The sequence below is a fragment of the Notothenia rossii genome, assembly GCF_949606895.1.
Source record: "Notothenia rossii genome assembly, chromosome: 9".
In the NCBI taxonomy this organism is placed as follows: Eukaryota; Metazoa; Chordata; class Actinopteri; order Perciformes; family Nototheniidae; genus Notothenia; species Notothenia rossii.
Window position 1 is genome coordinate 48,482,486 of NC_136907.1, and position 21,698 is coordinate 48,504,183.

At 41.2% G+C, this 21,698-nt stretch overlaps 2 protein-coding genes across 3 annotated transcripts in view; both read right to left on the bottom strand.

Annotated features, from left to right (window-relative positions):
• Nucleotides 1-21,698, bottom strand: part of LOC307020427 (guanine nucleotide-binding protein G(I)/G(S)/G(O) subunit gamma-12) — a 62,434-nt gene that overhangs the window by 9,715 nt on the left and 31,021 nt on the right. Inside the window, exon 2 of one of the 2 annotated variants that reach the window (XM_079651761.1) lies at nucleotides 11,921-11,967. The exons of the other annotated variant lie outside the window; for it this stretch is intronic. The gene's annotated coding sequence lies outside the window, so the exon portion shown is untranslated. The remainder of the gene's footprint in view (nucleotides 1-11,920; nucleotides 11,968-21,698) is intronic. 2 annotated transcript variants of the gene reach the window in all.
• On the bottom strand, nucleotides 14,684-16,462 carry LOC307019892 (general transcription factor II-I repeat domain-containing protein 2-like; the record flags this gene model as incomplete). Its single annotated transcript, XM_079650993.1, has 1 exon — nucleotides 14,684-16,462. The coding sequence occupies one exon, from the start codon at nucleotides 16,460-16,462 to the stop codon at nucleotides 14,684-14,686; it is 1,779 nt and encodes a 592-aa protein (XP_079507119.1).

Consider the following 21,698-nt stretch of genomic DNA (forward strand, 5'->3'; position numbering starts at 1 on the left):
GTGTGTGTGTGTGTGTGTGTGTGTGTGTGTGTGTGTGTGTGTGTGTGTGTGTGTGTGTGTGTGTGTGTGTGTGTGTGTGTGTGTGTGTGTGTGTGTGTTACACTGTACATCACGGCATCCTGACCCAAAGAGATTTCTTAAATGTGCCGCTGCAGAACACAAAGGATAGCTAGCGAGGCTAGGAGGGTCTGTCCTGCGAGCTGTACAGTGTGTGTGGTCCGCTCACAGAGCATCTGAGGCTCTCACACTGGAGCAGCTTTTGTAATAAATGATCACCGCTGGAAATAAACTGCTTTAGGGCTTCAGTTTTGCCGGCTGCACTCAGACATGGCAGGAGGCGATGAGAGGTAAAGATCACATCCAAAGCCTTCCATTTAGTCACCTCGGAATAACAAGCCGGCCCTTTTCTCCCCTCTCTTTAGCGGCTGGTAAACACACAGATAGCAACCTCATTCCTAAAGGAGGAATAATAATAGATATCTGTGTATCAATGCAATATTTTTGGCTTTAAGCTTCATAAGGTTCACTACATTGGAGAGGGCTTGTGTTATATAGACTGGGGATGATATTGAACCTCTGTGAGGATTGACTTAAAGGTCCCTTCAGACCTGAGAAAGGTGTTATGGGTAATTACAGGGTGCAGAGGAGCGTGTGCACACCCCTCCGAAATGTCAAAGTGCTGTGGGAATAGGGATGGGATGATATAGGATTTTATTGCATTCGCAAAATCAGAACAATCAGTGTTAGAAGTACTCAGATTCTTTAACTAATACAAGTTAGGGTTAAATACTAAGACTTAAAATACAAAAATTAAAGTACTCCTTATGCAAAATGGATAATATAATATTTCAGAATAATAAAGATAAAGGAAAGAAGTATTATCAGCCTAATTTTCTTCAAGTATCAACAATATAATAATAATATAATATAATAATATTATTATTTACATTTTTTCAAAGAAAAGGATTGTTCACTTATAATATAAATACATCCTTTTTGTGATGCAATATAAATATCTTTGATTCCTGAATGATTTAGAGCAATTTTATGATTTTTAAGCAAGTTGTATGGATAATTGATATTGGAATATGATGCTATTATTATGGTCAGGATCATCTTTAGTATCGTCCTATTTGGAACGTGCATGTGGAGTCATTGGGAGCATATTAGGCGCTTTCACACCAGAGTACTTTTCCCAAGAATAGTTCCGATAGTTCCTGGGATTTTGCGTTCAAACCAAAAAGTTCTGGAACTAGAACTTTCTTTCGGGAACCTTTTCCCCCCTTTTCAGTCCCTGCTAGAGAGCACGGACTCTCCTGGGGATGAAAAGGTTCCAATTTCTGATTGGCTGAAAGGTTTTGTGAAGCCGCCATTTTATTTGCCTGCATTAGCATTATTAGCATTAGCCCAGCGCACCAACAGAGAGAGACTAGGTTATGGCAACACAAAAGAAAACGTGGGAGCCGTGGAGTGATGAGGAGGTGTCTGCGCTTCTGGCGATTTACCCGGGACTTCGGGTGGCAGAATACGCCGTGAAGTTGTTTGCGGCCTTCCAGTAAACCCAAAGCAGAAGAACAAGAATTGACGTCAGCGGCTTCATTTGCCTAATCCTCCCTCAGGGACTTATTCCGGTGTGAAAGCGATCTACTAGATAGTTCCGGAACTAAAGTGTTCCGGGAACTAAGTAGTGTTGGATGGTGTACCGATACTTGAAAGGTACCGCGATACCCTGCCGTTAAAAACGTTACGATTCCTCCGTTTCATTAGTATCGGTACTTTAAGAATGACGGGGGAAAGTACTCCGGTGAGAAAGCGCCGTGTTAATAAGAACCGTGTGTTCACCCCTCGCTTCCAATCCCTGCACTGCAGCCGTGCAGTCCCTCCCCTCTCGTGCACGCGCTAGCTGCCAGAGCACGTGAGAAAACGAGAAAACGAGAAGCATGGCTGCAAGTGGGAGTGCAACTGTCGCTGCGCCTCGGCTTGTTGACAAAAAAGACGTGTATGTATTTTAGCTATATCTCTGACAGTGAGGGCAAGCCTACGGACAGCACGAGGCCTGTCTGTAAGAAAAGTATTAATTTTATTTAATACGAATTCTTGTCATTTATTTTATTTATTGTTCTCATTGTTTAAAAGTTTGTGTTATGGTTATGGTTCTGGTGTGAAATAAAGCACAATAATTACATTTAAAACTGTTTCCCTTTTTTTAAGAAAAGTGTCGAAAAAGAATCGGAATCGCAATTCTTGACTTGGTATCGGTATCGAAACCAAAATGTTGGTATCGTAACAACACTAGAACTAAGTTCCGGGAACTATTCCTGGGAAAAGTACTCGGTGTGAAAGCGCCTATTGTTTCCATTACACTATAGGGTCGTTAGGATCTGTTTCATTATTGACTACATTTCTAAATTAATTGATTATTTAAGGTGAGAATATCAATGATTCATGATATTATATAGTGCTTTTCACAGTGCTGATAAACTATTTTACAAGCAAGTAAAGAACAACAATATAAAAATATTGCAGATTGAAATGATAGTGCATGAGAACTTTATTTCCTTATCTGCTTGAATACCAATCAAAGTTGCCATTTTATTGACAGTAACACTTGTGGTGATCATGTAAAAACCCCCTCAAACCTCTCCCGCCTGGCGTCTGAGGAACGGGATCTTGGAAAGACGATATTTGGAGTCTAGACAGATGTCTGCTGCTTTCAACAAAGAGAGTTCAAAGCTTTGGGCTGCAGCCATAAGCCGGTATATTAGTTTGTTTCCCTTGTACACACACACACACACACACACACACACACACACACACACACACACACACACACACACACACACACACACACACACACACACACACACACACACACACACACACACACACACACACACACACACACACACACACACACACACACACACACACACACACACACACACACACACACACACACACACACACACACACACACACACACACACACACACACACACACACACACACACACACACACACCTGTCATTTACACCCCTCCCTTTCTTCCCAGTCTGCAAGCTAAAAGTAGCCTTCTCATTCTCTCTTCCGTCAGTCAGCATTTTTCCAGCTGAATAAAAACGTCTCTTTCGCCACACCTAAAACATGACCCTGTGCTGGAGTTTCTGCCGAGCAAATGAGGTCATAGCTAATGTCCCCCCGCTCCCCCGCTTTACTATAAACACTGGCCTGTTCTCACTTGGTGACGCTGCGCCTTATCAAACTGAATAATACTCCAGTCATCAGTCCTGCTGCTGAGTACAGTGGGATTGTGTTTGTGGAGGAGAACGGGTGAGGTGAGGCAGGGAGAAGATGGGGTGAGAACCAGAGAGTGACATCAACACCTTCCCACCAGAAACAAGGAAAAGTTTAGTCTAAGGACAGGGTGGGTTGTTCTCGTTCTGAGGTAGAAACTGTCATGTAGTTGACATTGAAAATATGGCAATGATTTGTTTAGTAGGACAAACACAAACCATAGAGACCGGAAGACCCTGAAGAGAGGGCGTCATGAGTCATGTGCAGTTTAAAGTGGAGAAAAAACAGCTAATCAAAAAGGCAAAATCCAAAAGGACGCTAACAGCAACTCTTAGGATAATTAATTTACCTTTGCAGTTGTTCAAACAAGAAAAGAACTAAATCAAATATTTGCTTGCTGTAGCTTTTGAGATCCATATAAAATAAAGGTGCACTATTCTGCTCATTTTCAGGTTCATATTAGTATGTAGTGCCTCTACTGTGACATGTCTCCATGCTTTAGTGTTCAAAAAGCTCTTCATTTTTCTCATACTGCCTGTGCTGCAGCACTAGGGCTGCACGATTTGGGGAAATAATCGAATTGCGATTTTTCTGACAGATATTGCGATTGGATTTGCGATTTAGTTTTTAAGCGACCCAACGGAAGTTTATTGTAAAATGCGGCCATATCTCCGGCTAGGAAGGTCGCATCAACATGCTTCCGTCTCTAGCACCCCCGCAGTCCGAGCTACGAGTGAAAGAACTAAACTTACATGAAACTTCCGTTGGGTCGCTTTAAAGTCAAGCTTCAGTTTAAGATTCACCCTGTAATAGATGTAAAACATGTGATGGAACATTACTAACCTGACTCAGATGGTTTGTTTCACCAAACCATCTAGGAAAGCTCCATTGGAAGCCATTTGGAAAGGGCAGGCACTTTCAAAAATACTTGGCAGGTGATTGGATCAATCTGTCTATCACCTTCTATCATGGGCCACTTCTGATTGGTTAACAATGGCTGAACACAGCACTTCTGATTGGTGTGGACACACAAGAAAAAAAAAAATGTAAATAAAAAGGAAATGTAAAAAAAAGAATTTTTTTTTTTAAATCACAGGCTTTGCGATTTTTAATTGAATAATTTAAAATCGCGATTTCGATTTAAAATAGATTAATCGTTCAGCCCTATGCAGCACCTCTTTTCACCCTCTGTCTGAACCAGAGCCCGGTCTGCTATGATTGGTTAGCTGACCGGCTCTGTTGTGATTGGAGCACTAGCACATAGAAGTGTGAGTGTTACATAGTGATGTCACTATGTTACGGTTAATAAAGAAGTCCAACAGAGGCGTTTCAGGCGGGGGGGGGGGGACTCCCTATCACACAGGGATTGTAGCCTTTGCAGACCATCTCCATGCACTAAATCCTATAGGACACACTACGGGAAAGGGAAACCCGAAAAAGAAGAATAGGGCCTGTTAAATGCGTGTTTCCATCTCCTGTTGGATTATTAGGAGTTGGTTGATGGAGATAGGCAGTAGTTGAGGCTAATTGTCCAGATGGAAAACTGTAATAATATTGCACAATAAACACCAGACATAACTAAAAGACCGCTGAGGAACCTCAAACTAAATGTATGTTTGCATTGATGTTCAAGTCAGATATTTTGTCATAAATCTTCTGCTTAATATTTTTGCCATTGCACTTTGTTGCCTTATGCTTTTGCCAACTCTTCCACTTCAGCCAAGAACAACACCTGTTTTGGGTGTTCAAGATTATTCAAAATTCTGAAAAAGGCACCTAGACAGTACATCTGAGCGAAGCAGAAATGTAGATAGTGAGATTTCAGGGGAACTATGACGTTCCACGGAGCTGCAGCAGGAATGGCTGCTGAGATAAGCTGCGGCGGAAATGTCCCCACCCTGGCCAGCGGGTGCACCCTCAACACAAAGAGAACTCAGGGAAATACAGTGCCCTCTATGCAGGGCTGCCGGGTTATGATTGGCTGAAGGGTGTCCATTATTCTTGTGTAAACAGAGCTTTCCAGGAAAAGCTGCAGGATTTTGCAAAGGTTAATGGAAAACTGTCTATGATTAAACATGTGGCGTTGCACATAGCACCACACTGTTTTCCCTGCATCGCCATGAAAACCCTTCAGTTGGACTTAAAGCCTCATACAGTAGGTTCTCAGAATCTGAAAAAGTGCACAATCCTGTAAGTTGTGCGGCTCGACAGGATAAAGACACTGTAGCAGTCACTCAGTGTCTAGACAGAAGACGAGACTGGACTCATTCCTGCAGGGCTCCTAAATCCTAAATTCATGCGCAATTACTCGAGGCTCATTCCTGTCCAAATACACTCTGAATGATCCCTTGTTTCAAGCACAGACTAGAGAGTAGTAGGTGCTGCAGGAATTACAACACCGTTTGTTATAAACTCAATTCAAAAGATATTCAAAAAGGTGCATGTCAAGTTAGATAAGGTTGCAAGCTAAGGAAGCTAATCAGTGTTCTTAAACATGATGATACTAACAGCAGGGTAGTGTGAACATGGCTGTTAGTGAAGGGGAGCAGAGTGTGTGTCAGGGACTCTGCCTGCCTGACATAATGACAGATAGCAGTGATAACACAGGGGGGAAGTAACACTCTGCTGCAGTATGGAAAGATTAAGCAGAGGAGAGTTCACATGGAGAAAAACAATCTCTAGCCGGGCGACCTCTGTTTAGGCTCCACTGCGATAGCACAACTCACACACTTGTTTACTGGAATAATCATGCCTTATTTAGACTTCAATTCATTTTGATTACCAAACAGTTCAAGAGGACATATTCTGCTCATGTTCAGGTTCATGTGTGTGGGAGAGAAAGGGATTTGAGCCTTTGCAGACCATTTACATGCACAAAAAAACATAATATGGCCCCTTAATATACATAACGGAGACATGTGGAATAAGTCACCGGGATAAGCTATCCCAAACACTAAAAAGAATGCATTCACAATATATATTACTAACACATCTCCAATTTGAGAGAGCTAATTCATTATACAGACACACTTATTTACTAAAGAAAACCTTAAACATATATGAAATGACTAGATTATGATTATTGATGCATCGTTGTGTCTATCTCAGTTGGTGAAGGTGGAGCTTATTAATTTAAATTACTTTAAAAAGTGCTGCTGGCTATCTTAGGCTATAATTATATTTCAATGGTTTATTTGTAGCTGTATATTTTGTATCTGATTATATAGCTACTTAAGCTGTCACATAAATGTAGTGCAGTAGATGTATACATTAGCATGACATAGAAATAGTCAGTTCAAGTAGCTCATAATTGTACTCGAGTAAATGTACTACATTACATTCAACCACTGTCTAACTACCTACCGTAATTGTACCCAAACATTGACATTTAGACTGATGAAATATTTAGAGTCTAAATATTTGTTTCAAAATATGTAACATATACTAAACACAGATATATGACCCAGGTAAAATAATGGTGCAAATGAAATGCATTTTTAGAGTAGGGTAGCTTGTTTGGAAGACCCCTTTGTCGTCAAGCTTTCATATATTTAGTTAACAACTGCTACCGTAAGCTCTTTTTAGTAGCTTGTACATTTAAGTTGACATATTTGACCATTCATAAGATTATTTTCCAAGTCTTAAATGTATGTATATGTAGGGAATAAGATGGGTTAAGGTCACAGTCTGTTGTGGATAGGACTGCTCAATTAATCGTATTTTAAACGCAATTACGATTTTGGCTTGCAACGATTATGAAAACAATATAATCGAAATACAACGATTAATTTGGTTATTCAGTTGAATTATACTTAAAGTTTAGGGTAATCAACTGTTAACAATATACTGTTCAAATTTATTTTTTCAATAAATGTATGTTTTCAAAGTAAATGGATAATCGTTTTTAATAATCGTGATATCAATTATTGACCCAAATGATCGAGATTATGATTTTTGCCATAATCGAGCAGCCCTAGTTGTGGAGGATATTTACTACATGATGCATGAAACAGTGGGGTCTGCAGAGATTCCCTGCACTCCAGTCCTTCTATCCCTGTCCTGATCTAATAATGAGTTTATTATGGATGAATACACATTGACCCTCACTTGCTTATGCAGAGAAATGATCAGCTTATTTTCGCACCAGTTACACAAAAGCCTAAAACATATCCTTGACTTTTTTTGTATCTCTCTCCACACTCCAGAGCCAGGGCTGATACATTTCTCCAGAACTGCTGACTAAGGCATTTTAAGCTAGCACTGTCAGCTATACTGTTAGCCGCTAGCTGAGAAGGCAAATCATCAGTTGTGTAATCCTTAATGTGGCAGCAGTGTGATTTCATGTTATGGGGGTAGTGTTAGTGTAGTGAAGGTGTAATGGGTACCTGCAGCAGGTGTAGAGTGGGAGGGGGGTCAGTTTGGGTGCACCAAGACTGAATCTTGAAAAGTGTATGTGAGGTTGAAACTCAATATTAAAATCATGTTCACCCAACTCCCTTTCCTACAAAACCAATTGTAGAATACTAGTGTACAGTAGGTCCCCTAACCAAGAGTTCGGGTTAGATATGCTTTATTCATCCCTAATTGGGAAAAAGGGAGAGACAAGAATGCTTGCAGAGAAAATATTTAGTTTTCTTTATCCCAAGTGAGGGCAGTTCAGTCTCCAATTTTGTGCAGAGGGGCATTTTTGGAATAAAAAAGTTATTGTGTCGGGCGGCATCGCTCTCTTGGTAGAAACACAACGACGATGCAGCCTTGAATTAGGGCTGCACGATTTGGGGAAACAATTTAATTGCGATTTTTCGGACAGATATTGCGATTCGATTTGCGATATTTGTTTCCAACGGAAGTTTATTGTAAAATGCGGCCATATCTCCGGCTAGGAAGGTCGTATCAACATGCTCCCGTCTCTAGCACCCCCGCAGCCCGAGCTACGAGTGAAAGAACTAGACTTACATGAAACTTCTGTTGGGTTGCTTTAAAGTCAAGCTTCAGTTTAAGATGCAGCCTGTAATAGAAACATGTGATGGAGCATTACTAACCTGACTCAGATGGTTTGTTTCACCAAACCATCTAGGAAAGCTCCATTGGAAGCCATTTGGAAAGGGCAGGCACTTTCATAAATACTTGGCAGGTGATTGGATCAATCTGTTTTAGGGCTGCACGATATATCGTGTCGTGACGATAATCGCGATATGCGCATGTGCGATATTCACATCGCGTGGACGTGCAATTATTTTAGGACTTGCGATTTTTTTAGGACTTGCGATTTTTTTAGGACTTGCGATATTAAGTAGGCAAATTAACTCAAACACGTCATGTTACAATTATTTTGCTGCTTGCTACAAAAGGAAAACTTGCGCAGCTCTCATGTCAGGGGTACTTGAGTGAGTGACATGCAGGCTCTGCATGCACAGCAAACCACCATTCACAATCAAATCTCCAAAGCAAACGGATCAGGTGATTAAAAGGTAAAAACACTGAATAAAGTAGTTTCATGTGTTTCACCAGGGCAGTTTGCTAACCGAGATAGCTCAGCTTGTTGCTCTGATAACTTCCAGATCTAGACGTCCGTGACTAAAATCCTTCATCCAGTTAAATATAGTTAAAAAATAAAGGATGGTTTGCGGAAAAAGAAACTGTCTTTTCTTCAATTCCTGTATGTTTTCATATCGCATCGCATATCGCAATATATATCGCAGGGGGAAAAAAATTGCAATGTCAGTTTTTTCCAATATCGTGCAGCCCTAATCACCTTCTATCATGGGCCACTTCTGATTGGTTACGAATGGCTGGTACATGTGGAGCACAGCACTTATGATTGGTGTGGATGACTGACACACAAGAAGAAATTTTTTTCAAAAATAAATCGCTGGCTTTGCGATTTGATAATTGCATCATTTAAAATCGCGATTTCGATTTAAAATCGATTAATATAAGAGAGAATAGAATAGAATATCTTTCTTGTCATCACACATCAGTGCAACAAAATTCTGTTGGCATCTCTCACTGCAGTACATAAACAAGAACACATCCATAAAAGCAGAGATAGTAGCAATAATCAGGGTCATCACTTAAATGTACTTTATCAGAATGTTACAAATACATTTTTAAAGATTATTTAATAAAGAAAAGCTACAATGTTTAAATATAAATAGTTACTAAAACATATCAGTTTGATACTTAATAAATATACAAATAAATAGATAACATATGGCATTTTTGGCTGCAGTCTTCATGAATCATTCAGCTCTACCTTGAATGCAACTTTAGATGTCACAAACTGAAATGCATTTATGTAGTAACTACCGAACAAAAACATTTGTATTTACTAAAGAGGAGGCCTGCAGAAAAAGGTCTGGAACCGCTAAAGTAAGGATTCGTGCAGGCACTACGATGGCCTACCACTCCTGTTCTGCCAGTGACCTTGTGCATAAAACTTCTCTCAACAGAGTGACGCCAGAATAAAATATTATCAGCATATTTATTTCTGCCTGCCCTTCACATTTCAAATCATCTTTAGTGCAGCCAAATGGGATTGTTAAGCAACTGACCAACAGTATCGTAAAAAAACATGTGTCATAATGTCAATAATGTTGCATGCACCAGACTATTTGAATTAAAGATGGGGCGGGACATCTCTAAACGGTTAACCAATCAGAGCAGCTCTGGTTTCAGACAGAGGGTGAAAAGAGGTGCTGCAGCACAGGCAGTATGAGAAAAAGAAAGAGCTTTCTGAGCATTAGAGCATGGAGACATGTCCCAGTAGAGACACTACATACTGATATGAACCTGAACATCAGCATGTGTCCTCTTAATACCGTCTTTTCACTTTAGCCTTGCAGTAGGAGCCCATTAACAGGATCTAATCTATTGATTCCAGAAGGAGCGTAATTTCAAGACAGACACTATCATTATCTTCAATTTACTGCTACTAGCTTTTAACAATAACGTGTGTTTTCCTCAATATCATAAAAGCTTCTTGCAAATATGTACAAATATGGACTTTGCACTCTCAGTCACACACATGCATAATATTTTGTCCCACTTGAATACCCCCATATCCCCCTGTGACAAATCTCATTTCCTCTTTACTTGAAAAGCAAACTCTCCTTTACAGCCTGTACTCTTTTTTGTAATCAGCTGTTTGCCCATTATCAATAATTCCACACTGTTGTTTAACCCTTCCTGCTGCTATATGACGGACAGCCGGCTTTACCACAGACTTTGGCCTGCCCTGCTCCACCTTCACTGTAGCAGTGACATGCAGCCCAGGGGTGGAGGCTGGAAAGACTGCATACGTTTGTTTATTGTTCCATATAGGCAGGGCAGTGTCGGAGATCCATTGTGTGGTATCTCCCTGCCTTCATCATGAATAGCAGCTTTCAGACGCTGAGGCGAGGGAAAGAGCTCACCATAGCTGTACGTTTTACTCCGGCAGCCTTTTGGCATGGGTCCAATTGCAACATACACACAGCTGCATAGTTTCTCCATCTCACACACTCTTATCTCAGTCACAAGTCTTTTTTTACAGCCCTCTGCCCCTCCATTCATTCCTGCCCTGCATCCATTTCCAGCAAACTCCACTCGGCTTGCACTGAGCTTTCTTTTGTGCAGTTTTGTTTTTACAACAATGCTGTTTATTTCCCGAGGGCAGAGCAGAGAGAAGCTGTGTCTCCTGCATGTCAGCCTCTGTGCGTCTGCAGTGACGTCTGAAGGGCATTATCTGCCAAAGGCCACTGTTTGTTTTGGGCTGCTCCGGGCTTGATAATGGCTCATTACTGGGGGACCACATAGGCACCGTAGTGGAAACTGATAATCTGGATGACGGCCAACTGTCAGTTTAGTAAAACGTTGCTACTGCAGGAGTCAGTTTTAGCTGAATCTGCTCCACTGTAGCCAGAAACAACACAGACCTGTTGGCTATTTTTAGTGCTAATGATATCACTGGCTGCCCTTTGTGTCTTGTTTCTCTGCTGCTCCCAGACGTGTGTAAAGCCGGGAGTTATGTCCAAGTGTTCACACTTTTACATCACAGGCTCATTACCTCCGGACCCTCCCCTGGAAGGAATGCTAGGAGTTCTGTTGACGGTTGCATCGAAGAAAAGGACAAACATATTTGTCATTGTTGTCAGTTTCGTTCTTTCTGCATGCCTGTTGCAGTTTCTCCTCGTCTTTTATTGAAACAATCTCTGGCATTATAGAAGTGTGAAGTGCACATTTAAACCTCACAATCTTCATTACACTAATCATTTGTTACTATTCTAGGGGGGGGGAGGAAAAACAGCATGGTATTGCAACATCAGTTATCAGTATATATAATGAAAAATGTCCACTTTTGCCTATCACGTACAATGTGTTGGAGAGCTAGCCAATAGAAGCGAGAGTGTTGTATAGTGATGTTTCTATGTTACTGAAGTTAACAAAGTAGTCACATGGAGGCGTTTCAGTGTGTGGGAGAGAAACTCCCTCTGGAGGGCACACAGGGATTTTAGCTTTTGCAGACCATTTGCATGCACACAAACCTATAGAACGTACTACAGGAAAAGAAAAATCCAAAAAGCAGAATATGTTAAGTACTGTGAAATCATTCTGTTGTGAAAGCAAAAACAGCTAGAAGCCATACCAGCGCGAGGGATTAGTGGCGGGAAAATGCAGGCTGCATGGTTTCCTCTGTCAGGGGGTTAGAGAGGGAGGGGGGAGAGAGAGAGAAGGTGTATATGTATCAGTTGTATTCTGCACAATAATCAATACTTCGCCTATGATCCATGCTGTTTTGGTCAAATTGCAGTGTTAAGGACAGTGTTGGGGGTGATTTGTTTGTTTAAATTCAAAAAAAGTATATACAAAAGTATAAATTGTATGATAGAAAACATGTTAACTCCGCTTCTGTTGATAATGTATAGAAGCTCAATGATATTTTCCAAATGTGTATACAAACATGCATGAATGTCAAATATGATGTGTACAATGCATTGGCAAAACCATTGGTCATTATGGTCATGCAAATAAACTTGTTTCAGTAGTGGGAGAGAGATGGAATCAGAAAGTTTTTGACCTAGAGTTAAGGGATTACAGCATACCAGTGGAGCTGACGTGGAGCTGCTGCAGCTGACGTGTGCCTTTTCAAATGAATATGAATACATGATGTCAGGACTACAGTAGCTCCAGAGACACCGTGTGGAAAGCAGCAGAACTGTGAGCGCTCAGCTGCTGTTCTCTATACAACTTTGATATGCATGTAGAGAACGTTGAGAATGAAGAGTATCTCAGTTTCAGCAGCACAAGTCTGGAAAACTGTCTCCACTGCAAACCAGAGTGTAAATCGAGCCATCACGAGCAGTACTCCTGCTTACTAGAATGATAAGTCAACTCTGAGGAATAGAACTAAAGCCCAATAAAGCTGGAAGACACACTCCATAAAATGTCACTTGTTTCAGCTTCTCAAAAGTGGGTATTTGCTGCTTCTCTTTGTCAGGGTGAAAGAAACAGGTTTCAGTTGGTAGCAGAGGATTGCAGAAACAAGCCATTTGAAGATGCAATCAAATTGGATTTAACACTGCTATCTCACGAGAGCTTTAAAGGACCTTGTACGAAAAATAAATGTTGCTGAAAGTGATGTGTAAATGTGTAAAAAACAAACACCATTTCTGACCCAAAATACCCATCATTTGAACATTGTCTGCCTTGAATCTTTGCATGTAATCAAAACAGCGTTGGTATTTGGATATTTTCTTACAGCCATAGCATTCGTTAACATATTTTTCCTGTGCTTCCGTAGTGCATGTTTTTTAACATCATTATCCTACTATTGTATGATTTTATCACATGTTCTTCTTCTTGTTATACAGGCTGTCAGCCTTTTGGCATTGCAACAATGGCTACCACCCATAAATGCATAGTTGAACCGGACATTTGTGTCAGGAAAAGACAGCGAGTCTGCACCTGCATTCCCATTTCAGAGCCTCCTGTTGCACGAGACATTAGTCAATGTTTGCAATAAATCCTGAATATCTGGGAAACCGTGCTTCCCCCAGTGTCGCTCGGAGGGTGAAATGTATTTTCACAAACTGCTGACCTTTGTCCTGAAAGTCAGAGTTCAACGGGGGCCGGGTCAGTGAAAGTATCGTTTTCTTTTCCTGAGTCTGAGCAGTTTCACTTACTTGTGTATCCTCTCTGTACTGAACTTAGATAAGAGAAAGAACAGAGGGCGAGAGTTTCAGAGTCATAAAGAGTGTGCAAGAGACAAAGTGTACAGCATGTGTTGCTTTCCTCATATCTTAAACAAGCCACACAAAGCTTCAAAGAATCTTAAAAACACCCAGGGAGGTGTAGTTGCAGGTTCTAATAGTCTGTAACTAAAGCAATGACTCAGGTTTGGTCAGGAACCAATGGTCGTCCTTATCTGTGAGAAAAGAAGGGACATTTCTGAACAAACCAAACAAGGACAGGAATGACAGGCATAAGATTACCGCATGTGATAACCCAAGACAAGTTGCACGAGGAGTAACCCGTGCAGGAACACACACACTCGTAAAACAGGAACGCAGTGTTGGGAAGTGTCTCAGAACAAGTGCTGATGCCTAATTCCTAGTAACAAAAAGGCCAAAGTCACTGTGACCATAGCATTCATGACATTATTTGAGCACAGCTGAAAACAATAATATGCAAGTTAATATCTATGAATGACAAACAAATGGGTATTATCAGTTCTCAATCCTCACAAGGCCAGGTGACTGACTTTATGACCTTGGTCCGTGCCGAGCGGGAAAATGGTCTAGATTAGAAACCAGGAGCCGAAAGAATGACACTGTTGTGACTTCATTGATCAATTATTTAATTTTCTCAAATGTATAAGATCGAATAAAACATTTCCCATAGCAGTGTTAGATTTTCATATATTTTGGAAACCCACCAGAGATTGATCTGAGCTCTGTAAAGTGTCTTCAGAGCACATACATCTGTTTATAATCCTGTGTTATCTTTTTCTATTTAACATATATATATATATATTTTATTGAATTCAGCATTTGATTTGCACCAATGTGTCAATTTGTAAGTCTATTGTGTAGAGTATATTATGCATGCTGCACTGAGCCTGGGACTTCATATGTTTATAACCAACAACTGCAATCAACAATAAAGCCTTTAACATTTGAAAATCTTTAATAAAAAAAGGTTAAAATTGAAGCATCTAAATCAGGGGTGCTCACACTTTTTCAGCATGAGAGCTACTTATAAAATGATCAAGTCAAAATGATCTACCTACTACAAAAAATGCAAAACATATATTTATTTATAAATATATTGAGGATTCTTTATATCGCATGAGCCAATATTGCACAACACAACACAATTAACTATGTACATTTTTTGTCATTACCCGAGTTTACTCTGATGACTTGCACTGAATTGAATCAGCCAGGGATGCATAGTCCGGACGGTAACTGCTGACAGCCAGCCTCAAGCACACTTCCAAATGTTCATCAGTCATGGTGGAACGGTACTTGGACTTGATGATCTTCATGTGGGAAAAGGCTGACTCACATAAATAAGTGGAGCCGAATAATGCTGTCAAGGAGGTAGCACATTTCCTCATGTTGGGGTACTTTACCTCTGTGAGTAAGTTCCAGAACTGTCCATGAGCTCTGGACTTCAGCTCAATGTCAGCTTGTAGTGTCAAAATCTCATCTTCCACTACAGAAGAGTTCAGGTGAAACAGTGTTGCAATTTTTGATGCGAGTGAATCAACCTCAGCATCTTCCCGAAAAGGATAGCACATGAATGTAGCGACTGGCTCGAGCAAAGAAAAGTCTTGAAAGCGTTTGTCAAACTCTGACAGACATTTGTCAATCTGCTCTGTGTAGCGTGCAGTGTCAAGTTGCACACAGGCCTTCCTTTGCATCTCCAGCTCTGACGCCAGGTTCTGGAAGTTTGCCAAATCATGGCGCTGCAGCTTTGAGGAGAGATGTTGCATCTTTCGTTTGAAAGCATTAACCGAGCTGATCATATTGATCACTGTTTTGTCTTTTCCTTGCAGCTGTAGATTAAGGTCATTCAACATGTTGGTCAGATCGGTTAAAAATGCCAAGTCTAACAGCCACTGACCGTCATTTAGTTGCGTGTATTCTGCATGTCCAGCTACACGGAAAAACTCCTTAATCTCCGGACAGAGCTCTCGAAATCTTTGCAGGAATTTCCCTCGACTAAGCCATCTCACGTCAGTGTGTAGCAACAACTCAGAGTGGTCGCAGTCAGCATTCTCCAGATGTGCACGGAATAGCCTTCTTTGAAGAGATCTGGCGCGAATAGAACAGGCGATCTTCGTTGCAACATCCATGATCTCTTTCATGTTGAGCATTTTAGCGCATAACGCTTGTTGGTGGATTATGCAATGGTAATTTAGGAAGTCCGGGAAAGCATCGTCCTGCCTGCACTTTGCAATAAATCCATTCAAGCGGCCAACCATTGCGGGTGCTCCATCCGTGGTGATAGACATCAATTTGTACACTGGGAGCTGAGTTTTCGCGATAAAGTTTTTAAACGACTGAAATATGTCCTCTCCTCGCGTCTGTTCTTTCATGGGCAGTACTGTTAATAGCTCTTCTTTTGTAGTGATATCACTAAACACCATACGAATGAAAATGCACATCTGGGCTGTGTCACTCACGTCCGTTGATTCGTCCAACTGCAGTGAGAAACACTCGCAATCTCCAATGTCCTTCCAAAGTTGCTGGGTTAAATCCTCAGCCATGGCTTCACAGCGCCGTGTAACTGTGCTTCTTGACAGCTGGAGAGCTTTGATCGAAGATAATATTTCTGCCTTATTTTTAAAGTCTCGGAACAATGAGTCAGCTGCTTCAACGAGTGCCTCTTTTACCATCTCTCCGTCTTGGAAGGACTTCTTGTTATTGACGATGATGTGACTCACCCGGAACGATGCTTCGGTGGCGGCTTTCGCTTTTGAAGTTTGTTGCGTGAAAAATGACTGCTGTCCGGACAACTGGGATTTCAGTTCCTTCACTTTTCTCTTTCTCAGCTCGCTTTTCGGCGGGAAGTCGGTGTCGTATTTTCCATGAACAGTCCGAAAATGCCGCTCCACATTCCCCTTCTTTGGTATTGCTATGGTAGACTGGCAGATGAGGCAAACGCACTTGGAAAATGTCATCGTGAAAAAAAAGTCCTCCTCCCATTCCGTATGAAAGTTATATGTTTTTTTCTTCTTACTTGGTCCAGCTACCTCACTCATTTTTATACCCTTTCATAGGTTTGAGAGAAAAAACCAAAGGCTGAAAACTGGCCGTAACTCGCTGACAAGCTTGCTAGTTAGTTAGCACTTAGCGCAGTTGTTTGCTCATGCGCAGTGACCTAAGTGTCAGACAAAATTCAGATGTCATCTGACTGGCTGCCCTGTATATCAATCAAAAGACGGGATGGATGATAGGTTGACGTCGATTTTTTTAATGTCACGCGATCTACCAATAATACCTTTGGGATCGACTGGTAGATCGCGATCGACGTATTGAGCACCCCTGATCTAAATTATATCCAGACTTGTAGTTCCTAGTTGAGGAAAAGAATGACTTCCAGCCTTCTGCCCGCTCTCTCACACCTCCAGGGAAAGGTGCTACATTAGAAATTCAGAGTGCCGTAATTTTCGGACTATAACGCGCACCTGAATATAAGTCGCAGCAGCTAAATTGAATGATGTGTACATATATAAGCCGCACTGGACTATAAGCCGCAGGTGTTTTAATGTTTAATTACCATATGTAAGGGTTCGTGCACAGAGGGGATTGTCGGGAAAGAGATGGCTGTTTGAGGAAGCTCCCATTTATTAACATTTCAACAAACAAGTTGCATATTTGCATAACATATTCAAGTGTTAGCATTTAGTGCAATAGTAGCTACAGAACATGTACTGTGCTGTGTAAACTGTACTGTATCACATAGCGTTTCAGACTCACAAACTTTTCAACTTTCAAACTTAAACGGTGCGCTCCCAGCGCACGTACCGGCAGTGATCTACAACAGTGGTTTTCAACCAGTGGTACGGGGACAAACTGTCTCGCTCTCTGGATTTCTGTCTGTCTTGCTCTCGTTCTGTCTCTCGTACCACTCTCGGTTCCACTTTTACGCGCTACCTGTCTCACTCTTTTCCGGCCTCCAGCTTTTCCTGCTGGAACCCGCCGCTTAAAGGTGGGGGTCCGCGGACCGGCCATAGAGCCCATAGAGTTAAAGGTGGTGGACTGCAACCTGTAAAATTCATAGATTTAGGAGGTCCCCTAGTGGCCTTTGGCTGTAAAAATCCATAGATTAGCCGCAACGTTATATAAACCGCAGCGTCGAAAAATGGGGAAAAAGGCGCGGCTTATAGTCCGAAAATTACGGTATATCTGTGATTTATATGATCCTCTACACAGCTCAGATGGCTAACGTTGCTATCAGTGTTAACCAGGGGGTAACTGTTGGAGAAATACATGAACGCTTTTGAATTTTGAATTTAGAACTGTGTCCTTGACTCTTTGTACCACATTTTGAGTATAAGTAGATGTGGACATATTTCTCGGGATAAGTAAAAACATTTAAACATGCTGGTGGCGGTAGATTAAAAGTCAGTTTTGTAGGACATGAAGTGTCAAGTCCAAGCTTAAAGGGGACCTATCATGCAAAATGCACTCTTGTACGTCTTTTATACATGAATATATGTCCCCGGTGTTCCAGGGAACTCACCAAGTGTCAGAAAATACAACCATCTCTCTTTTCCTCCATACCCAAATCTCTAAAAAAGGGGCTGTAACGGATCTGATACAGACTGATCCAGATTTGAATTATTTCCGACGTCACAAAAGGGGTGTTACGGCTATTGGTCAATTCTCCCCCTATCAGGGGAATGAGAGGTTGGACTACGGCCGGCCATTGCTGCTCGAAAGCGCTGGAGACGCTGTAGTACATATGCCAGGCCTGTAAGTGGTGCTGTAGTCTGCCACAAAAGCAGCGAAGAAGACTTCCCATGCATGGTTGCCATGGTTGCCCTTCTGTTTATTCTCTCTGCTGTGGCTCTTATTCTCCCTCCCCAAGGCAAGCGTTTGCGCCTCCTGCTTTAAAACAAATGAATAATGACTATATAATCATATATAAGAGATAAAGCCGATCTAGATCCCTCGGCTTCGTGTCGGGCTCCTGATCAGCCTGTCGGTGTTCTTTTCCCCTTAATGACCGCGTCGCTGCACATTATCCCGCTTATCACATGGCCACATTCTCAACAAAGTAACGACATGACTCCCAATATTAATTGAAATGCTTTTATGGATTTAGAAAATGATTTTATTGATTTAAAAAAATAGTTGTATGTATTGATTTAAATTAAATTAAATTAAATCCGCTAAGAAAAATAGTCCGTTGTTACTGTTTGAACTAACGTAGCAACGGCAGGAACTGCTTCGATAGTGTTCTTGAGGAGCTTTTTGATTACAGATTTGAAAACATCGTTGCTTGCTTTAAAAGTAGCACAATTCATTATGTCAAACCTTGGAAAGTATCTAGATATCCCTGCCCTAATGCCAAAGTAACTGCACACTGAATATGTGTCGCCGTTTGATGTCTATGTCTAGACCGCTGCGTAAAAAGGAGGGTTTCTGACCGTTACTTCTCTTCTTACTTCAATAAGAATAAAACACGGAGGACGGAGATCTCTTTTTCTCCCCCTCTTCTCCCTGCTGCAGCCCAGCAGCTGATCTCAGAGCACGCTCCCCTCTCCTGCAGGGGGGCGTGGTCAGCTACAGCTCACAGAATCAGGTCCCTGAAAAAACAGGGCTGGAAAGAGCCAATAGAGCGAAATGAGGCATGGCTAAAATGCAGGATCTGTTTGGTATTTTGAAAAAAAAACTATATTTATATACTCTATATAGGTATGGCCCTACAATATATTGTTCAAATATAGCATGATATGTCCCCTTTAAATAACCTGATGACATCATTAGGTTTTTTTTTTTTATCTTTAAAAAAAACTGGAAAGAAACTTTTTTCGGTATACAACAGGGAGTTAACTGATCTCCAATAGAGAGGCGAAGTGACTCCCCTTCCGGTGGACCTCCATGGGACCTTATTTCGGATTTTTTTTTTTTGAAGTCGATGGGGAGAGAAAGATTATCTTTCGATCCCGTTTGAATTGTGCCACGAACTACACATGATGTTTGTGAATTTAAAAGATAATTTTGCAATTTCCAAAAATTAAAATGTGTCGTAAAACTGTGAAGTAACACTTTTTTTTTGGTGAAACCGCTCAATGAACTACATCTCCCGTCTCGCACCACACACCAAGACGGCCGTCATGTTGGCACATTTAACTTCTTTCTTTCAGAATGAGGCGAAAAGTATTAAAAGAAGTGAAAATCACTACAATTCTGTGCATGTTGAGAGCTGTACATACACACAAGGGGAGTTAGTCGGTTCCAGCATGCGGGACCGGAATTCTGGGATTTGTAGTCTTTCTAGTTGCATATTTTTCATAGTCTTATATTTCACCAGTTTTACGACAAACTGTGACTTTTTTTACATAGAAATTAATTTTTAAGATTGACAAACATCATATGTGTAATTCGTGGCACAATTCCAACGGGATCGAAAGATGATCTTTCTTTCCCCATTGACTTCAATACATGCTTTTTCCGAAATAAGGTCCCATGGGGCGGAAGTAGATGGGCGGGACCTCGCCTCTCTATGTATACAATTGGTGTACTGCCCCTTTAAGAAGGTGAGGGCATGACTGCATAAATACTAAAAACACAATCGCAGCATAAAAATCCAAACAAAATCCCCCTTAAGAACCCTGAATTCATTCAAGATATTCCATCATGTTGCAAAGGAATAACCAATAATTCCACTGTAGTCAAAAGTACTTCTGCTTTTGAAACCTATGTTACTGAGGCAGAGAAACCAGAAAGGGAAAGTAAGAATCCTGTCAGCCATCTTACATCATTTAAAGACATGAATCGAAGCAATTCAGATCAATTAAGTAGATTGAGTGTTGTCACATGACATTAAAGACAGCAAAGCATGAAAGCTGAAATGATTAGTTTACGTAAAATACATCAAGAACAGAGACAGACCGACTCTCAGGCAGCCAGATTGAATTACAAACCCCCCACCACTAAACACACAAACACACAAACACGTGCACACACAAAGGGGTCTGAGATACTATTAATCAGAAGCCACATGAATGGCAGCTCCTCCCTCCAACCACGGCCACTCCGTTCATCTCCCAGTTTCAAAGAGATGTGGGGTGGAGGAAGAGGCTCGCTGTGTGGGTCACACTGAGGCCACTTCCTCTGCAGCCCCCCGCAACGGATGGTGGCCTCCTACTCATCCTCCCTCCCTCTGCCTTTACTTCCTCTCCCTTCATGCTCTATCCATTTCTCAGCACAACTTAGTCAACTCTGAGTTCACTGGGTCCACCTGTCTACTTCATACCAGTAGTTTGGGAGCTGCACATTATGTTTGGAAATGACCATTGAAGTTAGTCTAGTTGCCAGCTCTCTATTGTGAACCCGGAAATGTTGAGTACCCCAAGTTTAATGACAGAAATGTATAGTTCGGGGGGAAACGCATATGTTGGGCAATTTGCACAATTAGCATCAGTTGGGTCAATTAGCATTATATTATAATCTTTGCAGACAATAGTTTAATGGCATGGCTAATTTGGACATATTTCTTTTTTTGGGGGGGGGGGGGGGGGGCTATTGAGGATGCTGTATACATTTGTGAAATTTTCAGGATCCAAAATGGCAGTTTTAATCAGAAAGTGGCAATATTTGCAATCCCTAATAGCTGATTTTGCTTAATCTTTGGTCGATTTTGAAATTATAGGATTATTATTTATTAGGAAAAAAAAGGCAGAAGTAGTCACAATTGTCATCTTGCGCTCTCTATATCCAATGGTCGCAACACTATTCATGGTAGTCAAAATGAGCCCACCGAGTACACATATGGCCACTTACTGGTTAAAACTGCCATTTTCTATCCTAAAAAAGCTATTTGTCAAAATGACAAAATATTTGACCTTTTATAGATATAATTGTATTTTTGTACAAATGTTCTTATAGTACATTTTTTGTTTTGTTAATGATCAAATCTGGGCTCTTATTTTGAACACTCGTTTTTTCCAGGAGGGGAAAAGGTGCAGGGACAGGCGAGCAGTTTGCACAGCGTTGTAGGCCAACCTGGAAGTTAGCATCGCAAGGGCTCCCTTGACAAAAAGCAATGTTATTTTTCCTTTGGAACTCAAAAAACATTGCAGAAAATAAGAATCATCACACCCACATGGCAGCTTATCACCACTGCTAATCTAAAGTTGACTAATGTTTTGCGCAATGACGTTTAGTTGTCTGATTTAGACACAG